Genomic DNA, 25,855 nt, shown 5'->3' with positions numbered 1-25,855 from the left:
TTTCTAACTACTTTCCTTTACTTTTCTGGCTTTATTGATCAAATGCATCCTCATGTAATTACTCTTGTAAAACAATTTTTTGTTCTAATACATACTGTGAAAAGAAAACAAACTTTTGGGAAGTAAGTAGCATGGAATCATTTCCCCTATGCCTCAGCTGTCCGGTTCTATTTGTGGCATCACTTTTCACATATTTTGTGTTTATATGGTTGTACATGTTACTAACTTTATTTCTAACCCTTCATCTGTATCAAGTCCGTAGAATTCTAAACCTTTAAATGTCATGTGGTAGAAGAATAAACCCATTATAAACAATTAAACTCTCAGGACAGTGGAGTTTTCCAGACAACCAGACAAATAATTTGTCAGCGTCATTGTATAGGGTCCTAAAGTTTAATGTAGCTCTACTTCCTGTTTATCATCTTAGGAGTTCTAGCTGTTTCATTCTCCCTTTATCTGGGCATAGTGTTCGAGGCAGAACACCGATATGTTGATATATTTAGAAAATCTTTCCAACAGGTATATAGATTGTTTTATAAACATATGTCTACAAAGGGTAGAGGAAAGTTTAAGGTGACCAATCCAAGGAAGCTTAAATCATATATTTGTTTAAAGTTTGAAGGTCATATAACTTGTTTAGTTTAAGCTGTTTTTGTGTGGATTGGGTATCCCCCCTTCAAAGACATGTTTCTGGTCTGGCCTCTACTTAAGTCTTGAGTACTCATAAGATCATAAAAGGAAATCATAAAAAGAAATGAAGCTGGGATGTGTGCAAAATGACAAGCATTCTAGTAGCAGTTTGAAAATGCCCTTGTTTACTGAACAGTTTTTTTTACTCACTAATAAAACGGCACATGTAGAGATGAGGAAGGAATGAGACCTGTAAAAATTAGCTTATATTTATTTGCTGTTCTGAACATTTGCAACCTAATTAAAAAAAATGTTCAGTGTTTAGTAGATTATTTTTGACTTCCTAAGGAAGAGCATCAGGGTTGAATGCAAAAGGTATGGGAGAGGATGAGAAATTAAGCTGGCAATATTTGTGGTTAATCTGAAGTGAGTTTTGTGATCATTACCAGATCAAAGTGCCAGGATGTAGATAGTTGCTATGCAATTATTTGGAAGTAAAACAAGTGGCTGCAGGTCAGTGAATATGTAGCACACATGCACTGTGATTGGATGAGACAATTCCGCTACAGTCCAATGGCCTGAAGTTTTTGTTCTCTGAACATAATCACTGTAACAGATCCACACTTGCCCACTTTCTCACCTTCTAAAATAGGGGAATATCTAATAGGGCTATTTTGTGAAAAAAAGAATGGCCAGTTGGTGATCAGAACCACCATCTCAGGGTTTGGGATTAGAGTGAAGGTTGTGGAAGTGTTTGTTCCCTTATAGTCAGCATCATAACAATGGAGCTACTGGAACATAGCATTTAAAAAGAAATTTATAGTATAAGAATGATGTGTCTCAGAAAAAGAGGTCCCCAAACTTTTTACCTCGTATCCCCACTTTCCCCCATGCACGTCCCCCCCTGGAGTTGGGACTGGGGCTGTGACTTTGGGGGAAGGGAGAGGGGGGACACAGACCTGGGTAAGAGGGCCGAGGCTGGGGTCACAGCTGGGGATGGGGCCAGGGCTAGGAGCAGAGCTGGGTGGCACTCCCTCTCAGAACCCCGTGGGGGCTGTCCTGGGCCCTGAATGTTCTTCTGTGCCCCTCTAGAGGGGCGCACCCCACAGCTTAGGGACCTCTGTCCTAACCTCTTGTGTATTGATGAATTAACCAAATCATTTTGACAACATTTTTGTAACGTAATCAGCCTTAGAGAAAGTGTTGCTATTTTTTGCAAATGTTATTCAAAAGCTTTTCTGTAAGATAAAAACAGGCTTATGTTATGATTGATACTTGAGTAATAGTTTATGGATCACAAAGGAGGTATGCTAAAACTAAATAATCCTAATTGGGCCCATATACAATTCAGAGTAAAACCTAATTTGGTTTTTATTCTTAACAGATCCATAGTACTTCCATTTTCAGGACCTTTTGTTATATTAATGTGCTGCTGTTTTTCTAGATTGCTGCAAATATTAAGCTAATACGTTTATAGCTTTTTAAGAGGTACCATCTTCAGAAAGCAAGATTTACAGATGGCTAATTTTTACCTTTTTTATTTTAGTTTTGCTTTCAGGTGGTATCTGATCACAAATGGTGACTAATGTGAAATTCTCGGGCTGCCAATAATGATTTATTTTTAGGATTAGCCACAGAGTGAATATTTCCTTTCTGTAGAAATATTTAATGTCTTTTTTGTTTGTTTGTTTGTTGCATCTATGTAATATTTGTCTTGCTGTGTAGATAGAGTCTTTGCAAGCAGAAATAAAAGACAAAACAGATGATTACAATAAACTGTTATTAGAAAAGGAGCAGAAGTACCGAGAAATTACAGTTCGAGATAAAGAAACAGAGGAGCTAGCAGCGCGGATTAGAGAGCTGGAGCACACCAATACTGAGGCCTCAAAGACTGTCAGCCGTTTGGAACAAGAACTGCAAAAAATGAAGAAAAGGGAAACTGAACTAACACAAGTAATACTTTTAAAGATTTTCTTTTTAAGTGGAATGTACTAGTGGAGGGTAATTTAGGGATTATAGCTGACAATTCCATATGGGATTTTTAACTAGTCAAGTTATGCCAGCCCTGGCCTTACCCTGCCAGGGAGTAATGGATATAGATTTCCAGTGTCTGTTCTTCCATCAGAACTGAAGAACAGCTCTGTGTAGCTTGTCTGTTTCACTAACAGAAATTGGTCCAAAAAAAGATATTACCTCACCCACGTTGTCTCTTCCATCAGATGTCACTTAGTGTCTTGTATCAATGGCAAGTATTACAGTGGTAATTGGAAACAAATTTTTGCTTTGAGAACTGAACCCCCCCCCCCCACTATTTGCAAAGAATCATTTTTGGCAGTCACAAGAAATGTATTGGGAAGTATGTACTCCTTTTGTTCCTACAGGCGCTAGAGAAGGTGCTACTAAATACTACATAATAATACCTAACTTGTATACAGCACTGTTCCTCAGTAGATCTCATGTGGTTTTACTTTGAAAAATGCTATGTAAAATTAGTATTACTGAAGTCAACAGCTCTTCTCACAGTGTGTATTCAGAGCCATGTCTACTTACTTTAGACCCAGAGATTTTACTGCTTTTGCTACTGTTAGCTCTTCAGAGCCAGCCACAGCTCACAGAGATTGTGAGCTGACCATCATGTTCCATTTTGTAGATCATCAATAGAAGCCATCACATTCGGCCAACTGACCTAGCACATAACAGGAAATTGACATTAGATGGGTCTACCAGACGTGCATTTCAGGCATGCTGTTGTATGGTGGTGACACTTGGACCACCTGCAGCAGGCAGGAAAGAAGGCTAAACACCTTCCATACCCACTATCTTTCATAGAAGATTAGGGTTGGAAGAGACCTCAGGAGGTATCTAGTCCAATCCCCTGCTCAAAGCAGGACCAACCCCAACTAAATCATGCCAGCCTCGGCTTTATCATGCCGGGCTTTAAAAACCTCTAAGGATGGAGATTCCACCACCTCCCTAGGTAACCCATTCCAGTGCTTCACCATCCTCCTAGTGAAATAGTGTTTCCTAATATCCAATCTAGACCTCCCCCACTGCAACTTGAGACCATTGTTCCTTGTTCTGTCATCTGCCACCACAGAGAACAGCCGCGCTCCATTCTCTTTGGAACCCCTCTTCAGGTAGTTGAAGGCTGCTATCAAATCCCCTCTCACTCTTCTCTTCTGGAGACTAAACAAGTCCAGTTCCCTCAACTTTTCCTCATAAATCATGTGCCCCAGCCCCCTGATAATTTTCATTGCCCTCCACTGGACTCTTTCCAGTTTGTCCACATCCTTTTTGTAGTGGCGGGCCTAAAACTGGACGCAATACTCCAGATGTGGTCTCACCAGTGCCGAATAGAGGGGAATAATCACTTCCCTCAATCTGCTGGGAATGCTCCTACTAATGCAGCCCAATATGCCGTTAGCCTTCTTGGCAACAAGGGCACACTGCTGACTCATATCCAACTTCTCATCCACTGTAATCCCCAGGTCCTTTTCTCCAGAACTGCTGCTTAGCCAGTCGGTCCCCAGCCTGTAGCGGTGCATGGGATTCTCCTGTCCTAAGTGCTGGATTCTGCACTTGTCCTTGGTGAACCTCATCAGATTTCTTTTGGCCCAATCCTCCAATTTGTCTAGGTCACTCAGGACCCTATCCCTACCCTCCAGCATATCTACCTCTCCCCCCAGCTCAGTGTCAGCTGTGAACTTGCTGATGGTGTAATCTATCCCATCATCCAGATCATTAATAAAAATGTTGAAAAAACCGGCCCCAGTACCGACCCCTGGGGCACTCCGCTTGATACCAGCTGCCAAATAGACGTTGAGCCATTGATCACTACCCATTGAGTCCAACGATCTAGCCAGCTTTCTATCCACCTTATAGTCCATTCATCCAATCCATACGTCTTTAACTTGCTGGCAAGAATACTGTGGGAAACTGTATCAAAAGTTTGCTAAAGTCAAGCTATATCACGTCCACTGCTTTCCCCATATTCACATAACCAGTTATCATAGAAGGCAGTCAGGTTGGTCAGGCATGACTTGCCCTTGGTAAATCCATGTTGACTGTTCCTGATCACCTTTCTCTCCTCCAAGTGCTTCAAAATGGATTCCTTGACGACACGCTCCATGATTTTTCCAGGGACTGAGGTTAGACTGACCGGTCTGTAGGTCCCCGGATTCTCCTTCTTCCCTTTTTTAAAGATGGGCACTATATTTGCCTTTTTCCAATCGTCCAGTACCTCCCCCAATCACCACGAGTTTTCAGAGGTAATGGCCAATAGCTCTGCAATCATATCAGTCAACTCCCTCACCACCCTTGGCTGCATTAGATCTGGACCCATGGACTTGGGCATATCCAGCTTTTCTAAATAGTCCTTAACCTGTTCTTTCACCACTGAGGGCTGCTCACCTCCTCCCCATACTGTGTTGCCCAGGACCATCGGTGTGGGAGCTGCCCTTGTCTGTGAAGACCGAGGCAAAAAAAGCATTGAGTACTTCAGCTTTTTCCACATCATCTGTCACTAGGTTGCCTCCCTCATTCAGTAAGGGTCCCATGCTTTCCTTGTCCTTTTTCTTGTTGCTGATGTACCTGTAGAAACCCTTCTTGATACCCTTCACATCCCTTGCTAGCTGCAACTCCAGTTGCGTTTTGGGCTTCCTGATTACACCCATGCATGCTCTAGCAATATTTTTATACTCCTCCCTATTCATCTGTCCAAGCTTCCACTTCTTGTAAGCTTCCTTTTTGTATTTAAGCTCACCGAAGATTTCTCTGTGAAGCCAAGGCTGCCATATTTGCTATTCTTTCTGCACATTGGGATGGTTTGTTCCTGCGCCCTCAGTAAGGCTTCTTTAAAGTACAGCCAGCTTTCCTGGACTCCTTTTCCCCCTCATATTAGCCTCCCAGAGGATCCTGCCCATCGGTTCCCTAAGGGAGTTAAAGTCTGCTTTTCTGAAGTCCAGGGTCTGTATTTTGCTACTCTCCTTTCTTTCTTTTGTGAGGATTCAGAACTCAATATCTCATGGTCACTGCTGCCCAGGTTGCCATCCACTTCTACTTCCCCTACCAAGTCTTCCCTGTTTGAAAGCAGCAGGTCAAGAGGAGAACAGCCCCTGGTTGGTTCCTCCAGTAGTTGTCCCCAACATTCTCCAAAAACTTCCTGGATTGTCTCTGCATTGCTGTATTGCTCTCCCATCAGATGTCCGGGTGATTGAAGTCCCTCATGAGAACCAGGGCCTGTGTTCTGGAAACTTCAGTTTAATTATCTGAAGAAAGCCTCGTGTACTTCATCCTCCTGGTCCGGTGGTCTATAGCACATGCCCACCATGACATCACCCTTGTTGCTCTCGCTTCTAAACTTAACCCAAAGACTCTCAACAGGCTTTTCTCCAGATTCATACATTTGCCGTATTCTAAATATCAAATGGGAAACCAAAGTTTCTGACATTGAAGTAGTTGAGAAGGCAGAATGGCCATGTCAAATCACAGTTCTCAAACACAGACATGTCCATTGTCTTGATCATCTGAATTGGATGGACGTGTTCCAAAGGATGGAGAACTTGCAGATGCTCCAAGACTACTCATCTGACCTAAACTGAGGTTCAAGGACATTTGAAAGAGGGACTTGAAAACTTTCAATATCGACAGTACAAACTGGGAAGTTGCAGCTAGCAACAGGCTATGCTGGAGGGCTGCACTGCACCAGAGAGTTAGAGGCTGAAGAGAGGTGATTGGCGGAGGGTGGGAGTAGAGAGAGAGGAAAGTGAAGAGGAAAGCTCAGGAGGCCTCAAGCTAGTAGAGTACTGGCTTTATCTTCTGGCCCTGTGCTTTATGCCTGCATTATCTGTGGCAAGGACTGTCACTCAAGAATTAGACTTTGAAGCCACTTGCTATGCTGCATCATGACACACAGTAACTGAACTGCTTTGGCAAACACATCATCGTCTTTCAAGATGGATGGTTGCTATTGCAATAGAAGTGTTTACCAAGTTACGGCAAACCTCCAAGTTTACCTCCCCTGTCTTCCTAGTCCAAATGCCCCAGGTATTCCCTAGTTAATACCAAAACCTCATCTTATCCTGGACAACTTTCTGCAATGACGTTAAATATATAGTCAATGCAAATGTGTGGCAAGTTCAAAATAGAAAAATTGGGAGCAGCACAAAATAAATTGAATTTAATAGTTAGATAATTAACACAAGCAATACCACTTGATTTTGTTCATTTTTAATTTAAAATTTAATTTAATTTTAAATCCATAAAAAAATCCCTCTTTGCATTCACCTGAAGCTGCTGTAGACTTTCTGGTCTGCTCCACTGGAGTGTTGCAGAAATCAGGTGGCCTTCCTACAGAATTTAGGTTCAGCTTGCCAGAGAACAGTGGGGCCTTGGTGATGCCACTAAATGTCATTTGGGGCTACCTGTAACAAGTGGGATGAAAAGCTCTCAAATACTAGCTTTTCATTAAATATGTTTCTTTTTGATCCATGGAAACGTGAAGCGTCCTACTGGTAGTCTGAATGACTTGAGTTAGAGTGACCAATTTACTGCGACATTCCTTAGAGTCCTAGATGGCCCAAAATGTCTTTTAACTTAAGATTTTACTACAGGGATTGATATCTATGAATCTGAAATAGTATTTAACTTCAGAAAATAACTTGCTAGTTGTAATAATTGCACAGACACATAGTCATAAAGCTGTTTCATAGGCTGAAACGCACTCCTGGATGTGCTGTCAAAATGATCGTATATCGTGTACTTTGTGCACAAAGAATATATTTTGTTCACACTGGAGATTGCACATCTGTTCGTGTGTTCTGTGCACATACAGAATAGTATGCATTGTAGAAATTGGAGAGCAGGCCTCATAAGTCATGAATATAGAAAGAATCCATTCGAATTTGATAAGCACGTCCCCTTTATTTAAAACGTAGGACTAGAACTACACCTATGTGTATACAACAGTAGTTTTTACAAATGTTATACTCTGAATAAATCTATTATTTCACTTGTGTTTGGCCTTTAACTAGATCACCATGGCAATAATAGAATGTTATGAGAAACCTAATCTTAAATGTGGAATTATGCTGATTAAGACACTATAGTAACCTTATTATCCAATGAGTATGAAGAACTTTTAAGTCATATAATTTATATTCCAAAGGAATCTGTTGCACATTATTGGTGGAGACTTTTTGCCAGTGATCAAGATAAACTTCAGACTGGTGCATATAATTTCTTATTTTAGCGTTCTTACATATGGGCAAGAACATGGGCATACCTAGAGCTAAAGTTGAATTGTTTTCTGTCCTTCTGTACTATGTCAGTAGGGAGTTTATTGAGTAGTTTATCATACCTGTGACACGGACTTTGTGTAATGGCCTGAAGATTTTGGGGTTTCACCCAATGAGAGAGAACCCCATTACCACACTAGGTGCCCTAGTTACCAAGTGATCCGTATGTAGTTAATTAGGAAATCTTTTCTTGTATCATGCTCTACCCTTCCCACCTCACCAGTTATGTCAGCTGTGGGCGACATCATCTTGATGCCCATTTATTGTTGTCCTAGAAGTGCATGCATGGAATGCTCTTCCTGGGCTGGTCTGTGTGCCAGTGGGAACTATTGGATGTTGAGAAGTTGAAAATTGGGACACTTATTTATGCACCTGCATAAAGACTCAAGAACTTATCTTTAGGTGCCTGTTTTTAGAAATCTTGACTATACTAGGAGCATACTATCATGTAGTATAGTGTAAAATGTTGTTAAACAACTTTGTCTGTCACATTTTGTCTGGACTTGTTCCTCGGTAGGATCTGAATAATTTTTTTCCGTTTCTTCTGGTTCTTGAAGCTTTTCAGAATGAGGAAAGAGAGCCTCATAATGTTACCTTTATTATCATAGTTTTCATCAAATTATATAAAGAAGTTAATGTCACTCCTTTGTTAGAACTATGGGCATCGAGGCACTGGTACACTAGATCTGTAAGAGAGGGAATGGGCATGCTCAGCCAAAGACAGATTGCTTCCGTCTGAAGTCTCCTCTTCAGTTCCCCTTGTAACATATATTGAATACAAATGGTATCTGATAGTAGTTCTGGAACCTGTATTCCCTAATGAAAATACCTTTGCCTGAGAGGAATAATTGAGAGAGATTAACCAGATTAAGGCTAAAAGGAAAACTCCAAGAAAAAAAAAAAAAAGCCCAGAAAAAGCCTACTGTAGCTTGTCAATTTGACTGGTATAGCAAAAACAATCTAATACTTTGTTAAAACAGGTTCGTTGTGTTGTCATTTCAGCTAGTAACTTAAGATTTATTGACATTACAACTTACTTTGTTCTCCCATAGCCTCATTTAAACTTTCAAAGTCAGCGACACCTGGAAAAATAACCTCTGTTTCTTAAAGCCACTTCACCTCTGCAAATAAAAGTGCTACCAACAATAGATAGAGTAGTGGAGCACAGATGCAACTGTGACATAAGAATAACATCTTTTAGGGTAGTCAAAAATTGAGTTGTCTAGTACTGTAGAAGGTATTGAGACATATTTAAATCAGCAGGTGCAGATAACTAATAAGAGTTTTAAATGAGCTGGCTGAGGAGCTAACTGTAATGTTGATTTTTCAATCAGTCTTGGCCCATTGGGGAAGTTCCCTAAGACTGGAAGAAAGCTAATGTTGTACCAATTTTTAAAAAGGATAAATGGGTAATTATAGGCCGTCAACCTGACATGGATCCTGGGCAAGATAATGGATGAAGAACTCAATAACTAAATAAAGGCGGTTAATGTAATTAATGCAAATCAACATGAGTTTATGGGAAATAGATCCTGTCAAACTAATTTGGTATCTTTTTTTTTTTTTATGAGGTTACAAGTTTGGTAGATAAAGATAATAGTGTTGATGTTATATACTTAGACTTCTATAAGACATTTGACCTGGTACCGCACAACATTTTGATAAAAAAACTAGAATGATATAAAATTAACCTGGCACCCATTAAATGGATTAAAAACTGGCTAAATAATAGGTCTCAAAATGTGATTTTAAACAGGGAATCATCCTCAAGCGGGTGTTTTTTCAATGGGGTCTCACATGGATCAGTTCTTGGCCCTACTCCATATAATATTTTTATCAGTGACATATCAGCATAAAATCATCATTGATAAAGTTTGCAAATGACACATGAATTGGGGGAGCGATGAAGAGGACAGGTCATTGTTTCAAAACAGTCTGGATAGCTAGGTAAACTGGGCGGAAGCATACATTGTGTTTTAATACAACTAAATGTAAATATGTACATCTAGGAATAAAGAATGTCGGCCAGACTTGGAATATTGGGGACTCTGTCCTGGGAAGCAGTGACGGAAGAAGCTTGGGGAATTGTGGTGGATAATCAACTGAACATGAGCTCCTGGTACAACACTGTGACCAAAAGAGCTAATAAAATTCTGGGATCCATTAAGAGGGGAAGCTTGAGTAGGAGTTGAATAGGAGCAGAGGGGTTATTTTACTTCTGTATTGGGCACTGTGGCATTGGTGCGACTGGTGCTGGAATACTGTGCCCAGTTCCAGTGCCCAAAATTCAAGAAGGATGTTGACAAACTGAAAAGTGTTCAAAGAAGAGGCACGAGAATGATTAAAGGATTAGAAAAGATGATCGTGATAGACTTAGAGTTCAATCTATTTAACTCAACAAAGAAAAGTTTAAGGAATGATGTAATTATCACCGATAAGTATCTACACGAGGAACAAATATTTAGTAATGGACTTTTAAATCTAGCAGAGAAAGGTCCACGAGCCAGTGACTGGAAACTAGACAAATTTAGACTGGAAATAAGGTATAATTTTTTAATGGTAAGAATAATTAACAATTAGAACAATTTACCCAGGGTTGTCGTGGATTTTCTATCACTAACTATTTTTAAAACAAGATTGGATATTTCTCTAAAAGATATCCTACGAATTAATTTGGGGAATTTCTATGGCCTGTGTTATACAGGAAGTGAGACTGATATGCACAATGGTTGCTTCTGGCCTTGGAATCTATTAATCTATAAACCACTGAGGGCAAAATTTTCAAAACAGACTCAGCTTGGCTTTTAAATTTACCTCCGTATGTTTTTGGATGCATATCTAGACACCACTTTTGAATTTGCATGTTTTTAAAGATCTGTTTGGTTATATGCTTGTTCACTGTAGCATTTTTAGAAGATAGTGTTTTTGACAGGATTGTTCTCTCTAGATATGTATGTTTAATAATTATAATTGTTCTTAACACTAAAATCCATGTTTTGCAGGATAAAGAGGCATTGCAACAGCAGCAATACAATAATTTGATCCAGATCTCTGCCCTGCAGTCTAAACTGGATGAAGCCAGGCACAGAGTACCTTCTGAAGGCAGTTCTGATCATGGGCTAAAGGAACAATTACAGGAAGAGCAGGAGGCACTCCTAATGAAAGAGAGAGAGGTAAATCTGAAAATAACATTTCAGTTGCTATATCTAGAATCTGAGAATAAAGAACACTTTTATGTAAAACTATGTCTAAGAATTTAATCCATTAAAAATCAGGAAATTGATAATTCTTACATCAACTGTACGTCACTGGGCATATCTCCATTTTTGTTCTTTTACTGTTTCTGTATGTTCCTGACCTTGATTATTATTAATGATCACTAGACCAAGAATTAGGCCTAACCTCGACTATCTAAATTATGGCTCCTTTTTGGCGATCACATTTCACTCTCTCTTTCTCCCCCCCAACTTTTATTTGGCTGTATATTGCCTAGGCAAGCATTTTTGGACAGGGATACTCAGAAATTGAACCTCTATTCAGGTCTCTCCCTGCAGTTCCTCAGTTCCACAATTCATTGCAGAAAATACCCAATACTATGCTTGGAGGCCAGAGTAGCATAACTCTAGTGATAAGTCACTGAGCCTCTCTGGGCCTCAGTTCCCCATCTTTAAAAATGGGCTGATAATGCTTCCCTATCGCGCACGGGAGCTGAGGATAAATACATTAAAAATTGCAAAGTGCTTTGAAATCTGCTGAGGAAAAGCACTACATAAGAAACAGGCTTTATTATTATATAAGCTATTCTTATCACAAAATGTATGCATTTTGATTTACAGTGCAAAAAAAGTGCCTGTCCCATGTGCCAGACACCAATCATAGCAATTTTAAAATAACCATCTTAAAAGATTTCTAAGCTTTTTGGGTCTCTAACTTGAAAATGGCTCACTTCTTCACATTTTTCATGTTTAAATATGCTTAAAATCCCATGCATTAGCTACTTTTTCACAAACAAACCTATTAACATTTGTCATTCCTTCTTGGTTTCATATCTAAAATGTTTTATTGTGGCATTGTCTTTAAAATGTGTAGATACCAAAGCACTCTTTGGTTGTTTAAATTCTTACGTGAGAATTTTGACAGGGAAAATTTTATATGTAAGCACACTTCATACAGGAAAACTTCTATATGGACAGTTTGGAATGGTAATACTTTGAAAATGAAGTGCTGAATTGCCCACTATCTCCAATTTCACAGTGCCACTCGTCCCCATAGACAAAACCAAGTCTCGGTTCTGTTCACTCCATGCCCCCCAACAGGTCCAACTAGTGTGTTGCTTTTGACATCCTCGTAGATTCCAAGACCACAATGGACCATTGGCATCATCTAGTCTGACCTCCTGTATAACACAGGCCATAGACTGTCCCCAAATTCATTCCTCGAGCATATAGACATACATAAAGACAGTTACAAAGTTTAGAAGCTCAACAGACACAGGCCATACAGTGCTTCTGAGCTCTGTGTTTGTCCCTGCCAAGTTTGTAGGCTCTTGAATGATGGCTAAGTATGTAGTAGAAGAATCCTCATTTTACAGAAGGAAAGGTGAAGTCAAGGGTTAGGTGATTTACACACAATGACTGTGGTAGTTTCTAAGCTGAGATGAGAATTTGGAAGTTTGATCCCAGTCTGGATATTAGGACACTGGATTCTTCCTCTCCCTTTTGTCTCTAATACTATATTTGTGTGTGTTCTGTTTAGACAGTTTTATAGCAATGGAATTGGCTGTAGTTACTTATTCTTCATAAAGTAATGTGAAGAACCAATGTAATCAATTTTTGTTTAAATAAAGGCGCCTACCAAAACAATGTTTTCCTGTGTTTTAGATCCTGAGTTTGTTAGAGCAACTAGAACAGTTTAAAGAAAACTTAATCAATAAAAATGAGGAAATCTTGCGGCTGAACTTGCAGTTAGAGATGCAAAAAAACCTTACCGCTGGCATCAGCCAGCTTCAAGTAGAGAATGCTCATCTGAAGGTATGTTGAGCCATTTAACTTTACTCTAACCTGCCTTAGAGACCATCTGTCATGAGCAACTTCTTGCAGAGGCCAGGGAACATCACCGCTCTCCGGTGTACAAACCTTTGAAGAGAGACCACCTCTTACAAAAGACCACTTTTGCGAACTTCCATGAGTGGTCGCCCTCAGCAGGTTTTACTGTGGTTCCTTAGATATGCTTGTCTTTGAAGGATTCAGTGTTTTATAACCTTTTTTTGGTTTAATAATTTTAGTAACTTTTGTATCTAGTTTGCCTCTAGTTTTAAAAGGAATCTACTGTTCTTCGAGTGATTGCTCATGTGTATTCCACAATAGGTGTGCGTGCTCGCCACGTGCACTGGTGCCAGAAGTTTTTCCCCTAGCAGTACCCGAAGGGGGGAGCGCCCCCTGTGACCCCTGGAGTGGCGCCTGCCTGGCGCGGCGTAAGAGGAGCTGCGCGCTCACCCCTTACCCCCCCAAGTTCCTTCTTGCCGCCAGTGAAGGTGTATTGGAAGTACTCTGCTCCAGCTTTGCTGTAGCTTGTCCCCAGAACTGTTTGTTTGTTTAGTACCTGTAGTTAGTTAGTGTACTTAGTTTAGTTAGTGAGTGAGCCCGGGCCAGGGCATGCCCCGAGATTTAAGTCGTGCAGTTCTTGTATCCTAAGAAGCAACCCGCACACACTGTGCTGCTTGGGAGAAACCCATATCAGCAAGAGGTGCAAGATATGCAAATCGTTTAAGCCTCGGACCAAAAGAGAAAGGGACATTAGGCTTCGAGCCATTCTGATGGAGTCGGTGCTGACCCCGACTCCGGCACACCGCTTTGAGGCAGGACCCGGGCACCGCGGTGTCAGTACGCGGTGATCCGCCGGTGCCATGGACCAATCGGCACTGCTCCCCGTCCACGGGGCACACCAAGAAGACTCCCTCTTTGCAGCGGCACCGTGGGAAGTCTGGGACAGAGGCTAGGCCCATGTCGGGCAGTCCTCGATCCCCACCGGGCCCTAGGCCTCTGACTCATGTAGAGTGGAGTAGCCCGGCCCCTTCGGAACAGGCCTCTCTGGATGTCTGGATGCCGTCCACGCCCGAAGCCCTGCAGGTGGCCCGGGACATCTTGTCCATGCCGGTGCCCGGAGCGCCGCCGATTTCAGCCTGACGCTCCAGAGGCAAGCCTCCGCTGGGATCTCCACAGTCGCCCCCGGTTCGGTACCGGTCTCAGTCGAGGGAACGTTCCCGATGTCGATCACCGCCCAGCATCTGCACGGGGCAGAGTCCATGTGGATTGCCCTCAACGCCAACGACTCACAGCACCAGTCCTTCTCAGAAAGCGTATATTGACAGGACCACAGCGGACATCGTCGTCGGTCCTTGCCCCGGAGAGGGTACCGCAGTTGGTTAAGGCACGATCATCGACGCCATTCCCGCTCGGGCTCCTGCTCCAAGACTCCACTAAGGCACCGCAGCCCCGGGCATCGATCGCCGTTGCCTCGCCGGCGCGGGTCCACCCGTTGAGGCCGTTCGCGGAGCAGCTATTACCGTCGGTACCGGTCCTCCACGTCGAGATCGCGGTCCCGTGACCGTTGCAGATCCTGGCACCGCCGCTTGTCCTGGTTGAGAGACAGCAGTGGATCCTATGCCAGCCTGGTCTCCATTCGTAGGCCACCAACCTGGGCAGCCGGCCCTGCCGGTGCCACAGCAGGTGCAGTGGCACCAAGCGTCGTGGCCTGCCCGGTGGTACCAGTGGGCACCTTGGTCTCCGGCGCAGCCCCCGGTGGGAGCTCGCTCAGTGGCCTGAGCTTCGGAAGCACCGTCAGCCTCCCTCTCTAGAACCCCGACAAAGAAGTTGGTGGGACACTCGTCCTTGGTACCGTGCCCAGAGGCCGACCAGGTGGTGGATCCTCTGGTGTCGCCAACACCCAAAACATCGCACTGGCTTCTTCGCCCTGCCCAGAGGAGGCGATTGTGGCCTCCCCCCCTCCATCCCGCAGGAGGACTTCAGGGCCCACCAAGAGCTCTTAAAGAGGGTGGCAGCAAACCTCCATCTCCAGGCAGAGGAGATGGAGGAGCCCTCGGACTCCCTGTTCAACGTGTTGTCCCCATCAGCACCGGGTAGGGTGGCCTTGCCACTCCATGAAGGGGTGGCTAAAATTTCAAATGCGTTGTGGCCCCCATATCAAAAAAGGCAAAACACAAGAACACCTCTACCCCGATATAACGCTGTCCTCGGGAGCCAACAAATCTTACTGCGTTATAGGTGAAACTGCGTTGTATCGAACTTGCTTTGATCTGCCGGAGTGCGCAGCCCCGCCCCCCCCCGGAGCACTGCTTTACCGCATTATATCCGAATTCATGTTATATCGGGTCGTGTTATATAGGGGTAGAGGAGTACTTGTACCCACTAAAGGGCATGAGTATCTATATACCCACCCGGCGCCTAACTCCCTGGTGGTTGAGTCGGTCAGCCACAGGGAACGACAGGGTCAGCCAGCCCCAACCCCAAAGAACAAAGACTCTTGGAGGCTGGACTCTTTCGGAAGAAAAATTTATTAGTCTTTGAGCTTCCAGTTATTAATGGCAAACCATCAGGCCCTCTTGGGTCGGTACGAATTTAATCTGTGGGGCTCTGCCTAAATCTGAGGTCTCCCTCCAGGAGTGCGATAAGGAGCTCTGGGCACTGGTGGAGGAAGGGGCAGCAGCAGCTCGGGCTTCCCTGCAGGCTGCCTCAAATGTTGCGGACAGCCGCATGTTCAATGGCCTCTGTGGTGTCCACGAGAAGGGCGTCATGGTTCCTGCTCTCCAGCAAGGCACAATCTTCCATGCTGGATCTCCCGTTTGATGGGAAAGCTCTGTTTGCAGAGGAAACAAATACAAGACTGCAAGGCATGAAGGACTCCCACACGACCCTCCCGACCCTGGGTTTCTATGTCCGGGCTCCGGCAAAACCTAAGTTCAAGCCGCAGCAGACTCCAACCCCAGCCACCCTCCCGAAGTACGAGGCCGCCCATAAGAAGCAATGGGACTATAAGAGACGCCCTCACAGGCAGTCTCAGCCTGACCCCAAGTCTGGACCCTCCAAGGGCAAGCAGGCAGGGAAAAGGCGATTTTGACGGGATGCTCGGGGGCAACCTGCCAGTCCTCATCAGAGATCCAACCCCAGTAAAGCTTCCCTTCTCCAACTGGTTGTGTGCTTTCCTTCCAGAATGGTCTCGGCTCACTTTGGACCGATGGGTCCTCAACACCATCTCCTGGGGTTACACCCTCTAGTTTACCTCCTCCCCGCCCAACCACCCCCTGTCCCTCCTGCGGGACCCCTCGCACGAAGCTCTGCTCGAGCAGGAGGTGGGGTGGCTCCTAGGACTGGGAGTGATAGAGGTGGTGCCCGAGGAGTTCATGGGAAAGGGGTACTACTTCCGTTATTTCCTTATCCCGAAGGCCAAAGAGGGTCTCAGGCCCGTACTGGACCTATGGGGTCTGAACCAGTACATGGTGAAGCTCAAGTTCCGCATGGTCTCCCTGGCCTCCATCAGCCCCTCCCTGGATCCCGGGGACTGGTACCCTGCCCTTGATCTACAGGATGCGTACTTCCACATCAACATATTCAAGGGGCACAGGCACTTCCTCCATTTTGTTGTGGAACAGAATCATTACCATTTTACGGTCCTCCCGTTTGGACTGTCCACTGCCCCCAGAGTGTTTACAACATGCATGTCGGTAGTAGTGGCCTACCTCAGACGGCGGGGGTACAGATATTTCCCTATCTGGACGATTGGCTTGTCAAGGGCACCTCCAGGTCGCAGGTGAGAGATCATGTGACACTCCTCCTGATGATGTGCACGGTCTTGGGCCTACTGGTAAACAACACCAAGTCCACGTTAGTCCCAGTCCAACGCATAGAGTTTATCGGGGTGCTCCTGGGTGCATGTCCTCTGTCCATACTTTTTCATCGCACTATGCAATAGTCTCCCAAAGGCGGGATGACGCCGGGTTTGGTAGGGCGGTACTCTGCCCTGGTAACCCTTAAACTCCTACCCACCTCCATCAGGTATAGGTTGGAATCACCTACTGTGGAATACACATGAGCAATCACTCGAAGAAGAAAGGTCAGTTACCTGTTCCGTAACTGGCATTCTTCGAGATGTGTTGCTCAGGTGTATTCCCCATCCCACCCTCCTTCCCCTCTGTCGGAGTTGTCTGGCAAGAAGGAACTGAGGGCGGGGGGAGCGCGCAGCCCCCTTTATAGCGCAATATAGAGGTGCCACTCCAGAGGTCGCAGCGGGGCTCCCCGACTACGGGTACTGCTAAGGGAAAAACTTCTGGCACCGGTGCACGTGGCAAGCACGCACACCTATTGTGGAATACACCTGAGCAACACATCTCAAAGAAAGCCAGTTATGGAACAGGTAACTGTCCTTTACTTGGTCCCTTAATATAAGATTGGTCCTGCTTGAGCAGGGGGTTGGACTAGATACCTCCTGAGGTCCCTTCCAACCTTGATATTCTATGATTCTAAGAACTAGGGGCCACCAAATGAAATTAATAGGCAGCAGGTTTAAAACAAATAAAAGGAAGTTCTTCACACAGCGCGCAGTCAACCTGTGGAACTCCTTGCCTGAGGAGGTTGTGAAGGCTAGGACTATCACAGGTTTTAAAAGAGAGCTAGATAAATTCATGGTGGTTAAGTCCATTAATGGCTATTAGTCAGGATGGGTAAGGAATGGTGTCCCTAGCCTCTGTTTGTCAGAGGGTGGAGATGGATGGCAGGAGAGAGAGATCACTTGGTCATTACCTGTTAAGTTCACTCCCACTGCGACACCTGGCATTGGCCACTGTCGGTAGACAGGATACTGGGCTGGATGGATCTTTGGTCTGACCCAGTCTGGCCGTTCTTATGTTCTTATGATTACAGGACCACACTAAATGTACCTTATCAGTTTGACAGCGAACCATTGATAACTATAATGCTGATTTCTTGTAAAACGGCTATAGAATTTATTAAACAGATGAAATTCTATTCTGTTCTTTAAAAAAAAATGCATTTAATGTGAGCTTTCATTTCCCGACTTGTACAGCCATATTAAATAAATATTCCACATTATAGAATTGATCAGCAGTCAGTTGGGCAATTATATAATCCAACACTTTCCCATAAAACTGGAAAATTCAGCCTGGTAACTTAGTCCTTTTGAAGTCAGGACTCAAAAATCCAATGGAAATCATAGTTAAAAAAAAAAAATCTCCTGGGAGAGAAATAGGGAGGGGAATTGGTGAAAACAGATTTATCAGTAGTAAGGGTGTAATCAAAATAGTTTAGCAGAAAGAGGGTGCCTTATAGTGTTAACTGTTTTGAGTTAACTGTTTTGAGGACTTAAAAATCAAATACTGACAAAAATCAGCACAGCTTTGCTTTCGTATTATAAGGGGGATGGATAGTCCTTTTATGATCCAGATTGTTTCTTTTTTCAATCAGGAGGACATAGCAAAACTCCGCATGATGCAAAGTCAGAACGTGGGTAATAGTGAATCAGCAGTTTTGCAGTTCCCACAGGCTTTGCTTGAGGAAAAGAATCAAGAAATTGATCATTTGAACGAGCAGATTGAGAGACTCCAGCGTGAACTGGATGGTGCCACAGACAATAAGGTGAGAATGTTTTTGAGATACTGGTTGCTTAATATGGGGGAACAGTGGTATTACAGGTGGAATAGATCTGATGTTTTGCCTCAAGAAAATAGATTAGCATGTGAGTAGTGTTACTGTCTTCAGGAGAAACCGTTTCCCATATTGAGTTACTTCCTTAGGGAATGGCTAGTGCTACAAAGGGAGCCTTAAAATTAGCAAAGAGCCTATAGCCTGTTGCACTGTGCTGTGCACAGGAGTGGGAGAACTCCTTTCTGGTCCCTACCAGGGATTAGTCTGAACTCTGAAATATGAGATTTGATTACTTTTATTACCTTGGTTTGTGTAACTACAGACGTTAGTATCCACACAATTATCAAATTTAGGAAAAACACCAAGCACAATATTCATTTTCATGACCTCCAGTACTCGTCAGTCCCACTATGTGATTATAAATGGGGTAAAGAAACATCTCCTTTTGTTGATTTCTAACTTACTGCCCTTTTAATTTTATGTTCTCTTGTTATGTACTGTCAAGTGGGGTAAAAAAAACAGATGTGCCTTTAATTTCCAGGGCAGGAATTCCTGATTTTATCAATCAATTATGTAAATCCCACCATAATTCTAACTATTTGTGTTATGTAATCCTTCCCTGGTCATTTCCTGTCTTTGTTGAAGTTTTTTGTGTGCCATATGTAGTAACATAACTACAAAATAGGCAAGACCACATTGAGGAGGGGTCATTTATAAGGATCCTTTGTGAGACTGGGTGGAAGTGGGGATTTGCTATTGTGGATATTTTGTTTTGTTGTTTGATTGACAAGCTGCTTTTTGAGAGGGACCTCCTGCTGCTTTTATTTATCGTCATGGGTTCTATTTAATGGGTGTCAGTCTGGGCTGGGTGTCTCTTAAAATATTAAATAAAAATAAATAAAGTAAAGAAATAATATTTACTCTGCCCTACAGCCTAACCGTTTTCCATGTAGTTCAAAATTTGCCCCCTTTCAGACAAATCTGCCCTCTGTAAGGGAACATGGTGGCATTGCCTAACACAGTGGGGTCCTGATCTCCAGCCAGCGCCTCTAGGTGCTATGATAATAGAAATGATAAATAATAGTTTGTAGAATAATAATTTCTCTAAGGATAACAAACTTAATCGTACAGTACTAATTACAGTATAATTTTAGTTTATACAAATTCCCTTTATCCAAAAATCCTAGGTATCCAAATACATAGTGTCCCTCCCATGTCTCCCTATGTTAATCGTATGCTAATAACTTCTCAATTCTTTGCACCTGTTAGCGCTATGTATTCATATGGTGGGTTCTGAGCCATTAGTGAGACCTGATCCTGATTCAGCTATAATAGCAGCTTTGAAGGACAATGTGGGGGGGGGGGAAACTGTGTTAAAATCATAGAATATCAGGGTTGGAAGAGACCTCAGGAGGTCATCCAGTCCAACCCCCTGCTCAGAGCAGGACCAACACCAACTAAATCATCTCAGCAAAGGCTTTGTCAAACCCGGCCTTAGAGGTTTTTAAGGATGGAGATTCTACCACCTCCCTAGATAACCCATTCCAGTGCTTCACCACCCTCCTAGTGAAATAGTGTTTCCTAATATCCAACTGAGACGTCTCCACTTCAGACGATTGCTTCTTGTTCTGTCATCTGCCACCACTGAGAACAGCCGAGCTCCATCCTTTTTGGAATCCCCTTTCAGGTAGTTGAAGGCTGCTATCAAATCCCCCCTCACTCTCTCTTCTGCAGACTAAATAACCCCAGTTGCCTCAGCCTCTCCTCGTAAGTCATATGCCTCAGCCCCCTAATCATTTTCCTTGCCCTCTGCTGGACTCACTCCAATTTGTCCACATCCCTTCTGTAGTGGGGGGACCAAAACTGGACACAGTACTCTGGGTGTGGCTTCACCAGTGCCAAATAGAGGGGAATAATCACTTCCCCTCGATCTGTTGGCAATGCTCCTACTAATACAGCCCAATATGCCGTTGGGCCTCCTTGACAATGAGGGCACACTGCTGACTCGTATCCAGCTTCAGGTCCACTGTGATCCCCAGGTCCTTTTCTACAGAACTTCTGGTTAGCCAGTCGGTCCCCAGCCTGTAGCGGTGCATGGGATTCTTCCTTCCTAAGTGCAGGACTCTGCACTTGTTTTTTTTTGAACTTCATCAGATTTCTTTGGCCCAACCCTTAATTTGTCTAGGTCACTCGGGACCCTATCCCTACCCTCCAGCGTATGTACCTCTCCCCCCAGTTTAGTGTCATCTGCGAACTAGCTGAGTGTGCAATTCATCCCATCATCCAGATCATTGATAAACTGTTGTGAAACTGCATCTCAAAATAGCATTTCCATTTAGCCAGTCACTCAGTTATCCAAAACTTTTGGATGTCCCTGAGGCCATTTGGATAAATGAGAGCATACCCAATGAAACTCATTCACTCATCTTGCTAACTAGGTTCCCAATATTATCATAAGACCAAAGTTGTGAGTGATTTTCTGTTTTGGAGGCTCAAAATGAGGAGCGCACACACACAAAAATCATGTTATCAGGACATTGCTTTTTAAAATGTGTCCTAATGTACCATTTTTTCTAGATAACAGTGAAGTATTTAAAGGTGAACTGAACTCTAATCACTTCAGCTAATGAATTGTGAATAGTTAGTTGCCATTTTACCAGGTTGCTGACATAGACCCATGTATTTCTTCCTTTTATTTCAAAGGAAATTCTGTGAAAATCTCTGCAGCTCAGGTTGTTGCATAGCTCCAACCCATCCTCTTCTCACAGAGGTGTGGGCATGGCTAGGTGAACATGACCACCAAAACCTGGAATGGGACAAGACCCATGGGAAAACTCAGACCCCCCTGGATGTCAACCTTAACAAAGAGATCACTCCCCTTCTCTCTCCACCCCAGATCCCTATGCTACTGTTAATGCAGCTTGCCACGTCTTCTCAATAATCTGGGAAAACCTGCAGTAGAGTGTAATTGTTGCATAGAAGGTTGCATTATGACTTGTGCTGCTTTGAGAAAATGGTTCATTAAACAATTGTTCCCTTTCCCCTTAATGCCCCCTGACAAAAATATCCTGGTAGTACCGAGTTCAGCTTTTGATTTTAAGCTGTAGTAGAGTGCAGGGTGGCTACGTGGAGGTGTTTAGGGAGTAGCTTCCCCTCCCAAATGTGGGTTTCTCAGTTTTGCTATGACTTGTACCCTCTCTCTTATGGCATATGCTGCTCAGGGGAGAAGCTGCTTAATTCTTAGTCTTGGAGTTAAGCATTTGTTGAAAATACATGTATTTTCATTAAATTTTTAAAAATCAAATGTAACAAAAACCCCTTTCAAAACACTACTGAGTAGTATGTAATTATATAGTATACGTTATGTGGGTATGCTAATACTTAAAATAAATATTTAGCTATTCAAAGCCCATCTTTTTCAGCTGCAAGAAGGGGAAGAAAAATTGAACTTATAAAGTGAGCACACTAATAATTAAGCTATTGTGAAAGATTTCATTTTGGGGGGACAGGATGGGGTTGTCCTTGCAAGTCAGGTCGATGGACAGCATTCTTTGGGGAAACTGAGAGGTCCCACTCTTTCCAGCTGTGAGAGGGAGGGACGTGGATGTACTGGCCTTCTCCCCAGGAAACTGTCTCTGGACTGTGCTTGGGAATGGGGGCTTTTTCCATGTCTGTTAATGAGGTTAGTGTTTTAGCTACCAGGCTCCAGGTAAGGTTTTCAAACCTTGCCCTTATTAAATCTGTTTTATTGACTGGCTGCTTTGAAGATATGGTCCTTCTAGTAACTGAATTGCACATATGTTGTTTTGGTAAATGAACTGTTAAGTGGTGGGAATTCTGATACCTCAACAGAAGTTACTCTGTGTACCATTGGCATTTCGGTTTTGTTCTTTCTCTCAGGTTGTGGAAAACGGAAAATCTGAAATCGATGAACTCAGGTTACTCGTCGAGCACCTTCGTGGTGACCAGGAAAGACTGCATAGGGATAAAGCAGAAGAGGTAGAGCAGCTTCATGGAGTAATTGAGAAGCTTCAAAAGGAGCTGATACAACTTGGACCCATGTGTCATGAAGTTAGTGACAGCCAAGATAACCGTAACGTGCTTAGGTTGGAGGAGCAGGTAGAGAATCTTCAGAATGAGTTGAAGAAAGGATCACTAGATTTTCAGGAGCATTCAGATAAGAATAAGAAAACTGTATTGCTACATTCCAAACTGAAGGAGCTTCAGGAAGAATTAGAACTTGTCTCAACTGCTAGAGAAGCCCTGCAGCAGCTGCTTGAAGAGAAGGAATCTCAGTTTAAAATGGAGGTGGAAATTTTAGAGCAAAATCTTCAAAATGTGCAGGAGTCTTCAAGGCAGCACTTGGCAGAGTTAACATCCCTAAGAATACAGTATGATGCATTTCAGGAGGAGTACAGCCTTCTAAGAACACACCTCTCTCAGAGAGATGGTGAAATGGGGATCATGGCCTCTCGCATTCAAGAGCTTGAAGATACACTGAGAGCAAGAGAAGCAACTCTTTTAGAGAGCGATCTGCAGATTAAGACAGGAGCAGAGCAGAGAGTGGTGGATGCAGCTGAGTTACAGCACCTAGCAGAAAAGATTGCAAGACTTGAAGATGAACTGTTAAAGAAGGATCTGCATCAGAAAACTGAGGCTGAAGAAGTTCAAACCCTTCAATCGGAAGTCTCCAGGCTTGATTTCAAGGTTCAAACACTGAATCAGAAAGAAGTAGTTTACCAGAGAGAAATAGATGAACTTCAAGCAAATTCTATAAAATTGAAGGATCAGGTCCAGGAGTTTTTGAAAGAACTCCAAGCCCTGCGCTCTGAAAGAGATGATCTTTATTCACAGCTGGCATCCTACAAGGAAAAGAATCAAAGTAATGATCAAGAAGCTAAACTTCATAAACCGGTCTTAAAACAAGAAAGAGAGGTTCCGGTTCATACAAATGGAATGGAGCAATTGAGAGAAGAGAGAGGAGCAAATGTTGATCAGTCATTTGCAGCTTCAGTTTCCCAAAGTGATAAATTGGTATGCATTATTTTTTTTAACAACGTTTTTTAAATGTTGAAGAGTTAAGTCAGCTCTGATCTAGTACATTTTGTATTTATCTCTCTGGGTAAGTCTAAAAGAGATTTATTGTCTGATCTTATTAACTTGTAAAGTTAGAAATTTTAGTCACTGGGGACTAACTAGTATTAAATTCACTGGTGTGGTGATGCTAATGCGACTGTTGGCTGTCACTACATAAAACGTGTAGATTGAAATATTTGGTGCTTTCACTAGGATAAAATTTACAATGGTGGTAGATTTCCTCCATCATTCTGGATTTTAAGAAAGGGTGAAGGTAAATGTCATGAGCACAAATAGTGTCAACCTAGATAAGCTAAGGAAATCAACAGTGATAAATGAACACTTGTTTTCTGGTACTCTTGGAGAACTACTTAAAAACACATTTTTGGTAGCTCACCTCTAAAATTTGACACAGCTGAAAAATTGTGAGGACACTTATCACTAAGGTTCCCTTTTCCTCCCTCTGTGTAGAATCAGTTGATCAGAGAAGATCATTTGATCTCAGTTAATTTCATTAGATGCCCTAACCTGGAGAGCACTTCTCTGGAGCATATTCTGCTTTGCCCTGCAGGTGCCAGTTATGCACACATTTGCTGCCTGGTTAAGGCTTCTCTAAGGTGGTGGAATAGAGCAAAGAGTGCTTTGTGGTATCAGGAGTATGCATAGCAAACCTGCTCTGGTTAAGCACTCTCGGAGGAAGAGAGATTGGGCGTATGACTGCACATATGGGGTGGAAAACTTTCTGTGATTTAGGATGATACTCATATAAAAGTCCAGAGTTGTTCATTCACACCATATTACATGTGCCTAGCCAGATTGGCATGAAAGTGGCTTTTTTAGACCAGATACCAATTATGCTACATGGATTAGGCAAAACGCTTCTCTGCATTATTACAGTCTCTACAATGTCTTATTCAGAGCAAAATAACTGACCATTAATTATAGTCTTACTGATATAAAACATGCATGCCCACCTGTCATGATGTCATAAAACATTATAGTTACATCATACTACTTTCACATGCTACTTCACAGTGCAAACATCACAACTGTGTGTAGTTCATGATAGGTTGAGAAATTACTCTGTTAACATTTGGAGTGATTTCACTAGTTAGGCTTTTGTAGCTTATCACTGAGGTAGCAATAGTGAATTTACTTAGACTTCACTGATGTTGCGTTGCTGTTTTCTTCAGGTACACATTGGACATGACAAATACTAATACTGCCTACAATCACTTACATATATGTTGTTCCTCTGTAGATGTGTGCTTCTGTACACTGGGTCTGCACCTGCTTAAATGGTTATATAGAAAGTATTAATCCTTAAGCAAAGCAAATGTTTCTATAATTATTTGTATTACAGTAGTTAGAGACCCTAATGGAGATCAATACCCTATTGTGCTACACACTGTACGGGCACATGGTATGATTGTTGTAAAGGACTTACTGTGCGAATAGATGAGAGAGACAGAGGGTGGGAGGGAAAACAGAGGCACAGCGAGGTGAAGTGACCTTACAGAGGGTCACACAGCAGATTAGTGGTAGAGCCACGATGAAAATCCAGGTGTCCGAGCTCAGTCTATTGTCCTAAGCACTAGACCACATGGCCTGTCCAAATGTTGCATTTGCTCAGCTTCTTAAAACATTAAGAGGGAGACTGTTTTATATACAGCATGCTTAGAACATATGCTTTATACTTCTCCTCAGACCTGTCTTGTAATGAGTCAGATAATAAATAGCAACCGTATTCTGTTGGCATCAACATTAAGGAAGGCAGTGTTGATTCTGCTATCCTGAAATAGGAATAGAATTATTTGATCTCAAATTGTGATTGGTTAATGTTACTAGAAGCTCAAATTGCTGATGATACAGTGCTAATACTAAATACGCACCTGGATTTATAAGCAGAACCACACAGGTGGTGCTGAAGATTGTGTGGTGAAATCCTCCCCTAGTGTGTGAAGTGCATCTGTCCTCATTCTCTGCCTTCTGTAGAATAAACACATACAATAATAACTTGAAACACATTTTTGTTTAAACCCCATAAGTTATCAACACTTTTATAGAAACGTTGTTGCTTATGGGAGTTTACTCTTTTTAAATGACAATTATTGTAGTTGATGCTTGCATAGGAATTCCGAAACTGACAGAAAATGAAGTCCACCAATGTGGAAATGG

At 42.8% G+C, this 25,855-nt stretch overlaps 1 protein-coding gene across 3 annotated transcripts in view; it reads left to right on the top strand.

Annotated features, from left to right (window-relative positions):
- The window catches only part of PCNT (pericentrin), a 176,577-nt gene that overhangs the window by 76,399 nt on the left and 74,323 nt on the right, over window positions 1-25,855 (top strand). For all 3 annotated transcript variants that reach the window (XM_034786560.1, XM_034786559.1, XM_034786561.1), the window contains 5 exons: window positions 2,356-2,583; window positions 10,928-11,098; window positions 12,806-12,955; window positions 18,422-18,592; window positions 22,502-23,635. In XM_034786560.1, coding sequence (XP_034642451.1) covers window positions 2,356-2,583; window positions 10,928-11,098; window positions 12,806-12,955; window positions 18,422-18,592; window positions 22,502-23,635 — 1,854 coding nt within the window. The remainder of the gene's footprint in view (window positions 1-2,355; window positions 2,584-10,927; window positions 11,099-12,805; window positions 12,956-18,421; window positions 18,593-22,501; window positions 23,636-25,855) is intronic.

Source organism: Trachemys scripta, chromosome 11, assembly GCF_013100865.1.
Source record: "Trachemys scripta elegans isolate TJP31775 chromosome 11, CAS_Tse_1.0, whole genome shotgun sequence".
Classification (NCBI taxonomy): domain Eukaryota; kingdom Metazoa; phylum Chordata; order Testudines; family Emydidae; genus Trachemys; species Trachemys scripta.
The sequence above is the reverse complement of the archived record's forward strand: the minus strand, read 5'-3'. Positions and strand labels throughout refer to the sequence as shown.